We start from the raw sequence: 12,120 nt of genomic DNA, 5'->3' as shown, positions 1-12,120 counted from the left end.
TAATAGATAGAACTAGATAGAAAATCAGCAAGGATATACAAAGCTGGAATAATGCTATCAACCAAGTAGATTTAACTGGCATCTACAGGACACTCAAGTAACAGCAGAATACACATTCTTCCCAAGCACATGGGTAACACTCTCTAGAACAGCCTATATACTAAGCCATAAAACAAGTTCCAATACAATTAAAATGAATAAAATCACACAAAGTATGTTCTTAGAGCACAATCAAATTAAATAAGAAATCAACAACAGAAGGAAATTTGGGAAATTCAAAATATGGGAAAATTCAACAACATACTCCCCAAAACTTAATAGGTCAAAGAAGTCATACTGAGAAGTGACACTGTTCAGTAAAAAGTTTTTCTTTTTTTTATATTTAAAGAGAAGAAGGAGAAGTCATAAGAAAAATTAGGATAACTGGGCACAAAGCCATCTCTTGATCAAGACACTGGACCAGGCCCTAATGACCTGTGGCTAGGAGCAAGAAAACCCTGACACTTCCCATTGATTTCAATCAAAATAGTAAATTAAGTAAATTAAGTATATCAGGTCCACATCTGCTGGGAGCAGATGCTCATTAGGATGAAAGTCAAAAAGATTATGCAGGACAGACAACTAATACCCTACATTACCCAGGCCCCTATTCCTCAGAAGTTTTTTGTTCTTCCAGTAATTACCAGGAAGCTGTCAAATGCCAAGCTTCTTATTTCACTTTTATGAGGCCTCAAACATGCAGAAAAATATTATAAGCTTAAGAACCTTTTGGCAGATACTCCCTACTTGAACTCAAACAAAACAGCACAGACGACAGAAGAGAACTCTTCTAAGAGTCAGGAAGACCCGGTTTAAAGTTCCAGGTCAGCCTCTCACAGTGTGATATTGGGCAAGTGACATAACTTTCTAAGTCTCAGTTTTCTTCCCTACAGAATGGAAATGCTACCACCTACCTCACAGGGTTGTTGCAAAGATGAAAAGAGATAATGTGGGAAGACAGTACCTGGTCCACAGTAGGCACTCATTAGCTTCATTTCCATCATTTCAGTTGCTGTGACTACACAGAGTTAGTGGTCTGCTACAATGTCAGCAGGGGGAGCTCCTCAGACTTTTGCATGTTCTCCCAAAATTTTACCTGGTAGAACTGCAATAGCTTTACATGTATTTACAGCTCTTTCAGTATGGCTCTAGAATTTGTGTTGCTGAAGATAGGGAAAGGCCTGGGTTGATGACCAATTGGAGGCTACCAGGAACCTACAGAATTGCAGGTAAAGGCACCAAGATAAGGGAGAAGAGATGAAATTAATAGACTATCCAAACACTTTTTTTATTTTTTAATATTTTAAAAATTCTTTTTGCAATAACTTACTCGTCACTTTATAACACTTTTCTACAGAAGCTTCTATTTTCTATTATTGCTTTTAGTCTCTTGTGGGAGGAAATAGAACAGATCTTGATTTTCCACAAACCCATTTTTGTTGATGATTCTGAATGGCTTTGCTTAGGGTCTACTAAAGACTCTTTTGGCACTATAGTACTAGTCACACCCTCTAAAACTGCAGGTGTGTGTCTGCTTTGTCCCTCCAAGCTTCATCCCTGCAAAAAGCCATTCACCATGCAAAAGTTCCACTTATGTTTGGAGTAAGACTGAGTCATGGCTAACCACCTAGACTTGGAGCTACAGGAAGGCAGGGATCATAGTCTGTCTTATTCACTGCAGTAGCCTAGAACAGTGCCTGGCATATGACAGCTGTAGAACAAATGTCTGCTAAATGTAATTGTTCTCGGACCATTACAATCTCATTCCAATCATACAAGACAAAGTGCTTTTCCAGGAAAACTGGGAGTGCTTACTGCTAAAAGGCCAATTGCTCTTTCACTCTGAAAGCTATTATTATAGCAGCTCAATTACATGATCACAAGTTTAATAAAAAGCAAAACATCTGTATCCAGGAGGGCAAGAGAGCTCAGGAAAAGATCGGTTACATAATAAGATTTTCCTCAGCAAGCACCACTGGATCATAAAAACCTATGTCTAAGAACCATTTAAAAAGAAGAATTAAACAAGAAAAACACTGAGTTCCCTGGGAGCACTCTCCCTCTTATAAAGTCCTAGGAAAAAGAAGGACATTTTAATGCTTTGTCCTTTAAAATAACTCTGAGGAGGCAGATCAGGAAGGTGGTTTAGAGTCCACTGGTTCTATTCTTCTACTTCTTAGCTGCATCACTCTGGGCATATTAGCCCTTGGGATTCAGTTTCCTCCACTGTTAATTAAGTAATCGCACCTATCTCATATGATTACTGCAAGACAGAAATGAAATATGTGTAAAGCACTTAAAACACTCCCTAGTATATAGCAAATGCTCAATAAATGTTAGGCTTTTGTTGCTGTATTATTATTACTGGAATTTTCTCAAGACAAGAAAAATGATACAACTGCCAATAGAATCTGGAGGGACATCAAAATATCAACGAATGATAAATAAACATTCTGTAATATGTATTTTGAAAAACTGATAGAAACTAGTTTAATGGTGAATGGAAACCATCTGCTAATCTAACTCAAGAGTGAGGTTCTAGGGAGTCTGGGGTTCCTTCTCCTAATGGCATTCTGCATCCTTTCATACATTTTCTCAGCAGATTTCACATCTGTAAACAGCTGCCCACTGGAACACAGCCCCTATATTCAAAGGTATCCATAAGTGTAATTAGGCCATTTGGGGTCAGACCACTAGGCATAAAGTAGGAAACAGGAAACTGAGATAAGGAGGTCTTGGAGGCAAGGCAGAAAAAAAAACAACATACAGCTGTTCCCCCAAAGCTAAATGCCAAGGAAACAGAGATCTGCCGACAGCAGAGAAGCAGGAGGTGTATGGGGCGGTGGAGGCAGATGTCTGGAACAAAGAAGGGTGGAGAAGAGCTCTGGAGTATTGTCTGGCAGCAAGTGATTATCTGCCAGTGAAAAGCTTTCACGTGCCTTCAGTTAAGTCACACAGAAGTGCCAGGCAAGGAGAAGCACGGGCCACAGCATCTGTTTTACAACTAGGGCCAGAGCCTCCTCATATGAGGCTGTCAGGAGACTGTGGTGTAGTCTGCTCTCCTGCCAGGCCAGAGCCTATGAAGTCCTGGTGTCTGACAGAGAAACCACTGAGGTTTCTGGAATTTCTGAGCATTGATGTTGGATCAAACACACTATTTAGGAAAGGCCAGATCCCATGGCCCTGATGCTGTCACAGCAGCTTGGTTAGAAATCATAAGATAAAACTTGTAACATTATCGCAGTACAGTGACACTGCCTCAGTAGATCCCTCCCCAGCTTTAACTATCACATGGCCCAGATTCTCCAAAACAGAATGCCATTTAAAAACTTTTAATAAAGATGCTTATTAAAGATATCTCTAAATGTGGCTTTTTATACCTTTTATGCATTTGCATTCATAAATTTATAAGTTGGCAGTGGAGGTGGGAGGGAGGGGGGAAAAGACTGTGACGGGGAAACAACCTTTGCCACATATAAAAATGGAATTCTGCTTTACTTCCTTCTCTAGAGACTGACCAGAAGCAACAGCACACACCACGTCTCAGAACACAGTCACGTCATGCCTCACAGCCCAAAAACATCTGTCACTAAACTATTCAACCATCATAAAACTGCTGGCCAGCCACAGTGGCTCATGCCTGTAATCTCAGCACTTTGGGAGGCCGAGGCGGGCAGATCACGAAGTCAGGTGATTGAGATCATCCTGGCTAACAGGTTGAAACCCCGTCTCTGCTAAAAATACAAAAAATTAGCCGGGCATGGTGGCACGCCCCTGTAGTCCCAGCTACTCGGGAGGCTGAGGAAGGAGAATTGCTTGAACCCGCGAGGCAGATGTTGCAGTGAGCCAAGATCACGCCACTGCACTCCAGTCTGGGCGATAGGGTGAGACGCTGTCTCAAAAATAAATAAGTAAATAAATAATAAAACTGCTTCAGTGGGGCTTGCCTAGCCCATTTTCTATTCTGTGGCGATTTCTGAGCCAGCTCCAAGGGTGTCTCCCTGTTCTCCTTCCTCAGAAGATTCACCAGTGCCTGGAAATTCCACATGCTGGCAGTACCAAAGGAGTGGAGAGGTATGCACTAAGCTCCTAATTAAATCACAGGATCTGGCTCATGAGTAGCTCACCAACCGAAACATAAACACGGCACCTTTATCTTTCAATTAAAAGCATAGCCAGAATTTAATTGCTGGATTAAGAAACAAATGGTTTAAACAAATAATTTAAAAGAAAAAAAAAAGGTCTGGGGAAAGTGAAAGAGGGTAAGAGAAACATTTTTCTTCAACCCTGCCATTTCCTGCCTTGAAGTAAGGAACAGAATATCAAACCAGGACCCCAAAATAGAATTTTCAGACAGATGCCAAGACACCATCACATCAACATAGGTAAAGGAGGGAGAAGCTTTATCTGGCTCCTTGCCCCTTCACATTTTCAAAAGCCAAATATTTCCTTACCTGCCAGGACCCTGTTAACAGAAGAGTGAGTAGCCAAGCCAGGCTGTCCACGTTCATGAAAAATCCCAGCATAAGGCAAGTACTCAGGCAGCAAGAAACGCCTACAAGAAGGAATCACATGTGAAAAGCTGACTAAAGACTACCACGAAACAAAGGAGATACTACCTACCTACACTGAAAAATCTAGGCGAAGGGACCCACTGAATCCACAGATGCCCAGAAAGGAACAGAATCTTCCAAGATTGGTCCTTCCACAGATTTGTATCTATCCTTTTCTGCCCTTCCTTCTAAAGTTCCCCCAACACTTCTGTTCTTAAACAGGATTCTCCCAGCACCACTTTTTCATCTCTTTCGAATGTGGCTAACCATCATCCGTCAAGAGTTTAGACAGCAGGGCTGGACTGTAGGCCCACTAGGAAACAATGCCAGATATGGACAATCCAAAGACCAGAAAGTAAATTTAAAACTAAATCCTAGGCTCTAACGAAGGCTCCCTCTGTTGCCAGCAACTCGGTTCTTACCTTGGGACAAAGCGTCCAAGCGAAGGTGCGGACATCCGGGCATTGCGTGGAGCTCGGTGCCTGGATCTGTCACCATTGTCCCTGAAAAAAACAAAAAGACTACACATAAGAGAGTCACTAAGAAAGAAGTACCCACCAGCCCAAAAAGTAAACATCCCCAAAATGACATTCTTACACTTAGAAGAGGACCCCACAGAAATTTGTCATCTGGCTGCTCACTAATTAGGTGGCATATTAATAAAACATATTTCTGGAGAACCTCAACTAAGAGATTTATGAGCATTTACCAACAGCTCAGGAATGAGGAGGATTTTTCTTGAGTTAATGTGGTCCCTTAGCATCTCAAACTGAAGCCACATTTAGATGTTAGGATTTGGAATGGATATATATAAACTTTTTCTATACTGAAAGGTGCAAGAAAAATGTGTCTTGGGGGTTGTCTTACATTATTTATTATTATTTTACTTGTTATCCAGACACCTGCTGTGGGAGGAGGTCTTAAAGGAAGAAAAATTCTCCCACCAATTTCATTTGGCAAATGGTTATCTTCAAATGAAATGTTTAGGTCTTCCATGTGGAAAAATCAGTGATAGGTAAAAGAAAAAAAAAAAAACGCACAAGTAAAAGACAGTACCTTCTTTTACAGACTGTCAATGGTGAAGAATATTAGAAAATGCAATCCTATGTTAGGTCATTTGAATACAAAGTCTGGGTGTTTTCTTTACAGATTGTTAACAGTTCATGCAATAGTAATAACTGCCATTTATTAAGTATCTGCTAGGTTCCAATACAAAGGTTATTGATATGTTATCCCATTTAATTCTTCTAGCTAGGCCACGAAGTATTACTACTATTTTACAGAGAAGTGGACGAAAGACCAGAGAGGTAAATACTAAGGTCACATAACTAGTAAGTGGTTAAGGCAGGATTCAAGGAAGATTGGACTTTGAAGCCCTAGATCTTCCCACTACACTTCACTGCTTCCTGCAAGAAAAGAGGAAAGGAGCTTCACATGTTTTAGTTTCCAGTACATCAAAGGAACAATAAGCCAAAGGGCACTGGCTGGACAGAGCAGTTAATTAGCTGCTTAACCAACTCCACAAAATAAATGAACCTTTGAGAGCTTGATTTGGGATACTTTCTGAATTCTCCCTTTGGATTATCTTCAAATCAATGAGATAATCTTCAAACTGGCCCTGAAACCAAAGCTAAGGCAACACTTGGCTTTTAAGTGGACCACTGGGAACTTCACAAGCCAGAAACAAAAGCCTATGATGGTTTTTTATATCTTGGTAGAATTGGCTGCCGAGCATTAAGAGACAAATCAATACCAGGGATATTGGAAGCTGATCCATTGAAAGTATTTGATTTTTATTTTCCCAAAAGAGAAAGCGCACACTGTGTTCCTTAACATATCTTTGACCTGAAACTCTGCAGATGAAAGGAGGGGCAAGGAGAAAGAGTTAAGACTATATGGAATGTAAAAGCGGGGTTAAAAAGAATAATGGAATCAGGAGTTCCTAACCAGCAGACTGCAGTTACTGGGGAGCCCACAAATTATACATGTACACAGAGGAGTAGCTGAATACCAAACAAATAAGATAGTTTCCAAATTAAGCATACTATTATTTTTCAAATATACTACTGTTGTGATAAATTATGAATTCATTTAAAAGTACAACTGAATTCATGATAGCTTTTCATTATTGTATATTTCACTTATCAATTAGTACTAAAAGTACAACTAATTATCATAAGAGGAGTTAGAAAATATTTTGAAGTTAAAAAGGATCCTAACCGGGGGAAAGGGTGGAGGCCTCTAAGCCTCAAAAATATAAAAAACTAGCTGGGCAGAGTGGTGTGCTCCTCTAGTCTCAGTTACCTGGGAGGCTGAGGTGGGAGGATTGCTTGAGTCCAGGAGTTCAAGGTCAGCCTGGGCAACAAGAGACTCTCATCTCTTTAAAAAAAAAAAAAAAAAAAAAAGAAAGAAAGAAAGAAAGAAAGAAAGAAAGAAAGAAAGAAAGAAAGAAAGAAAGAAAGAAAGAAAGAAAACAGACCAGGCACAGTGGCTCATGCCTGTAAATCCCAACACCCTGGGAGGCCCACCTAGGGTCAGGAGTTCGAGACCAGCCTGGCCAACATGATGAAACACTGTCTATACTTAAAAAAAAAAAAAAAAAAAAAAAAAAAAAAATTAGCCAGGCACAATGTTGCATGCGTGTAATCTCACCTACTTCGGAGGCCGAGGCAGGAGAATCGCTTGAACCCAGGAGGTGGAGGTTGCAGTGAGTTGAGATTGCACCTTTGCACTCCAGCCTGGGCGACAAGATTAAAACTCTGTCTCAAATAAAATAAAATAAAACAAAAAATAGAAAACGAAGCTAGAAAAGAAGCATCATGGGGCAAATCCAATTATTCCACACCCATGAGAGAGAGCTGGCCTTCCCAGAATCACATTACAGAGCTGACAATTTGCTCCTGCAAGGTTCAAAGATTCACCTCCTTCTGGACAACAAACACGAATCTATCTCTCGTTAGAAGGGCTGAAGAGCAGGGAAGGGGAAGCCAGTGCACTGGATAGTACTGAGCCGCTGCCAGTGCCCAAAGGTAACACAGAGCTTGGTGAAAGAACACAACAAGACAACAGAGAAAAAGGGGCAAACTCCAAGGCTGAGTAAAATATGGGCCCGTACAACGTAGGTCACAAGCATCTTTTTGTTGCTATTAAAACCTAAAAATAATTTCTTTCTGATTTAGCTTATCCCTTCATTTAAAAAAAAGGGAAGGGGGCTGAGTGCGGTGCCTCACGCCTATAATCCCAGCACTTTGGGAGGCTGAGGTGGGCGGATCACTTGAAGTCAGAAGTTTGAGACCAGTCTGGTCAACATGGTGAAATCTCATCTCTACTAAAAATACAAAAATTATCCAGACGTAGTGGCGAGCACCTGTAATCTCAGCTACTCGGGAGGTTAAGACACAAGAATCGCTTGAACTGGGAGGTGGAGATTGCAGTGAGCCAAGAGTGCGCCACTGCATTCCAGCCTGGGCGACAGAGTGAGACTCTGTGTCAAAAACAAATAAAATAAAATAAAAAAATAAAGTGAAGGGGTTAAGATGATAATTTTTATGTTATGTGTATTTTACCAACATTTTTAAAAACTGATGGAAAAGAGAGGGTGCAAAATACAGTCAGAGATAATGGCTTTATAGTGTTTAGAGATTACTGGAGGATATATAGAGGAAAACAAGAATGAGATCAGCTGACTCAAATACACACAGTCTCAGACTGAAGGTTACATGAGGCACCATAAAAGAGGCAACATGTTAAGGGGAGGTGCTCATGCTGGTCCTCAGCTTATTTAACATCTTGGCTAAGAATGGAGAAATAAGAGCTAAATGTCATCTCAATACAAGGTAGAGAAGATTTCAAATTCCAAGTGTTGAGAACTCTGAAGGAGAAATGACAGGAGAGGACCCAGCATGACCAGGAAAATGTGAAACATACTAAACACTGTATGAGATGCTGCCTATGGGAGAAAAGAATCCACAGACCTCTAGGATAAAATAGCCTATAACCAAACCAGCTCAAACATTTACTGAGCAGGTTAAACCTTGAATACCAGAATGGGTAAGGTGGTAAAGGTCAGAATATACTACAAAAGGATAAGTTTGACAAGAAGAGGGGAAAAGGCCTTCAGTTTTAGTATTGGTACACAGAAATCCCGGACCAAAGGCACAGCTCCAAATAACTAAAGGCAGAAACAGTAACTGATGACTCTCTAGATTCTATAGTCCAGAAAGAGGGGAAGATTCAGAGATAATGGGTTGAGGTGGGAAAAGAAATTTCAATGCATGGGATATTTAGGGGAAAAACTGAAGGGAGAGGAATAAGTTCCAAACAAAAGAGCAAAGGAATTAAAAGTACTTAAAATAATGATATATTTAGAAAACTACACGGAAATCTGCCACTCATTTCAGTGCTGACACAAGGTCGACATCAAGCCAAAGCTCTATGAGATAGAAGGAGACAAATTTGGTCAGGCAAGCAGAGACTGAATATGAGTGAATTAGAAGATATTTGCCAGATGAAAAGTGAGAGAAAGGCAGACCCAGAGAGACAGTTTAGGAACAATGAAGGGTGCTAAATACCGGGGTCTGACGACATAGCCAACACCCTTTCCAAGGGTAGTGACTTAAAAGTGTGAAGAACAGAGTACACAAATATGTTGGTATTGCTCCTCCAACACAGGAGGAATACTTTTCAGGGAAACACCAGAGAAACCCTCATCAATTCCAACAGCCAGAAGCTGACTTTGAGCCAGCAGGATAGAAGCTGGCTGGGTTATTAATGGCTTTCCCAGTTGTTGAACTCTGTGCATCTCTGATTAACTCTCAGAGGGGTATTTCGGAAAAAGTAGGGGGAAAAATACTTTCTTATCAAAGATTTTACCAGAAAAAAACACCCTTCAAACAATCAAGTATCCAAAACAAGTGCTGAATACAAGAAGATGTATTTCCAGAACAAGGGAGAAACACAGCAGCAGCTCTTTTGCTAAACGTCTAGGATTAATTGCCTCGGAGACAGGCTGTAATTTGAAGGAATGAAAAATGCACCTACAGACTGCTGTCTGAATCCTGACCAGACAGTCAGGTTGTCATTGCTCCTCAGTGACAAATAGCTCTGACTTGGGCCTTTATAAATGAAGCTCTTGCAGCAAAAAGCTCAAAAGGCCACTGTCCTCTTGACAGTATACAGTAGACTTTGCTGACAATTAGACTATTAAAAAACTTTTTGTTTCCCTATGCTGCTCTGTTTCTACTCAATCTCCAGACAACAGAAGACCTAGTTGGTATTCCTATCCCTGGAGAGCACAGTGATCTTGGTCAACTCCTTTCCTTACTGGAGTGCTGTTGGTTAGAAACTGAGGCCCCAGTCTCTACTTTCAATGACTGTGCACATACGCAAGGGCTTTAATTTCTGGAAGAAAGGCACAGCCCCAGCTCATATCATTCATAGGGAATATAGCTAATAGCATAGGTCTCCTGGAACTACAGAGCCTTCATTTTTCTCCAAGGAATGGTAATATAAGAGATAATTACCATTTACAAATTCCTCTCCTCCCTTATGTTACCTTTTAATTTCATCTGCCTACATTATGCAAATCCACATTCCTATTGTGCATTTTATGTTAAAAAATAAGCATATAAATCTAAGGGTTATGTCTTCCTCCCCCAAACCCCCACTGCTTAATTCTTTCCTGCTGTATTTTCCCATTCTAAGCCCAGGCACAATTCAGACGTGTTCCATTTTCTTTCTCTTCTTCTTCACTCCTCTTAAGAAATATTCATATGTATTTTACTTGCCCAGTAATTCTAATTCTAGAATTATAAAGTATTAATTCTAAAGTTGCTAAGCAATATTACACATTTTTAAGCAATAAATCAAAGTCCTCAGTAAGAGCTAGAATTCAGGTTAAGTATGTATTTTACAAATACACTGAGGTTCGACAGGTACCATATAGCCTATTCTTAATCCTCAGGAAGGTCCCTTACTTTTCTGAGACTTTTCATTATTGCACTTCTGCATACTACACGGGAAATTTTTCTTTTTCTTTTTCTTTTTTTTTTTTTTTTTGAGATGGAGTCTTACACTCTGTCACCCAGGCTGGAGTGCAGTGGTACAATCTCAGTTCACTGCAACCTCCGCCTCCTGGGTTCAAGCAATTCTCTGCCTCAGCCTCCTGAGTAGCTGGATTTACAGGCGCCTGCCACCACGCCCAGCTAATTTTTATATTTTTAGACAGACGGGGTTTCACCATCTTGGCCAGGCTGGTCTTGAACTCCTGACGTGATCCACCTGCTTCGGCCTCCAAAGAACTGGGATTACAGGCATAAGCCACCGCCCCCGGCAGACAGGGGAAATTTTTCTAAGATAGTTAACTCCAACAAAGATCCAAGAAGCTTAAAGCTACAAGAATCAGAGATTATCTAATCTCATTTTACACATCAGACACTGGGGCCTAGGATGGAAAAGGGGCCTGCTCAAGATCAGATAATAAATCACAGCCTCAGCCAAGACTAGAACCCAGGACTATTCCCTAGACAATAGCTGTCAGGCTGTGGGGCCAGCAGGCATTGACAAGTGATCTCAATGCCAATCACTGCTGTTCTAAGAAGCAGTGATTGCGAACTTATAAATTTAGTTCAAAATTGGATCCACTAAGAGTAAAAAAGGATTTAGATAGCAATTGTTTTTTTGTGTTTTTTTTGACAAGAAAAGATGGCTGTGCTTTCAGGAAGCTCATTCCCCCAAAACATTCACAAACAGGCTCCACACTTAGAAAACATCGAGCCCTCAGAAATCAATACTTACAATGCAACCCTCAGATATCCTCACCTGTACTATGCCCACTGCTTTTTAACTGGTTCTTCGGCATCAGTACACTTGTCACTTTAGGTCACCTTAACCAATGCTATCAGAGTTAGCTGCCTAAAATACATATTGGATGATGGCTGGCCCGAGACAAAGTCCAAACTTCTCAGCCAGGCATTCCAGGCCATCCAGAGTTCAAGGCTTTCTGATGTCTCTCTCATATCACAAACACTCCATAGCTCTAGCCACAGATCTATTCAGGGTCCCTGAATAAGCCCTGTAAATCTCCTGTCTCTAGACTTTTGCTTAAGCTACTCCCTTTATCTAGAATCTCCTTGCCTATACCCATCATCCATATCAATTCCTCTCTCACAGTTTTATGCAGTCTTCAACACCCAGCTCAAATCCATGAAGCTCTCTCACCTCTCCCCAAATACTCTCTCCCTTTATACAATGCTCTCCTAGTATTTTAGTGGTAACGTATTACAGTCTATCTTTTAAGATACTTATGTAAAACTTGACGCTATTCTATAACTTAAACGCTTCAATGACTTCCTCTTGCCTATGGGATAAAGTCCACCTCCTCTGCAAGGCATGCAAGACAAAGATCTAGCTCCATTCTAGGGGCTCATCTGCTATACATCTTGAACTTTACAGTCCAGCCACACCTATCAACAAAGCAATTCCCCAAATATTCCATGCTGTTTAATGTTTCTATGACCATGCATTTACA

At 40.7% G+C, this 12,120-nt stretch overlaps 1 protein-coding gene across 39 annotated transcripts in view; it reads right to left on the bottom strand.

Annotated features, from left to right (window-relative positions):
- The window catches only part of AMBRA1 (autophagy and beclin 1 regulator 1), a 199,038-nt gene that overhangs the window by 93,720 nt on the left and 93,198 nt on the right, over positions 1 to 12,120 (bottom strand). For all 39 annotated transcript variants that reach the window (XM_077962962.1, XM_077962967.1, XM_077962975.1 and 36 more), the window contains 2 exons: positions 5,015 to 5,095; positions 4,494 to 4,594 (listed from right to left, as the gene is read on the bottom strand). In XM_077962962.1, coding sequence (XP_077819088.1) covers positions 4,494 to 4,594; positions 5,015 to 5,095 — 182 coding nt within the window. The remainder of the gene's footprint in view (positions 1 to 4,493; positions 4,595 to 5,014; positions 5,096 to 12,120) is intronic.

This window comes from Macaca mulatta, chromosome 14, assembly GCF_049350105.2.
Source record: "Macaca mulatta isolate MMU2019108-1 chromosome 14, T2T-MMU8v2.0, whole genome shotgun sequence".
NCBI classification, from domain to species: domain Eukaryota; kingdom Metazoa; phylum Chordata; class Mammalia; order Primates; family Cercopithecidae; genus Macaca; species Macaca mulatta.
This window is presented reverse-complemented; position numbering and strand designations above follow the sequence as displayed.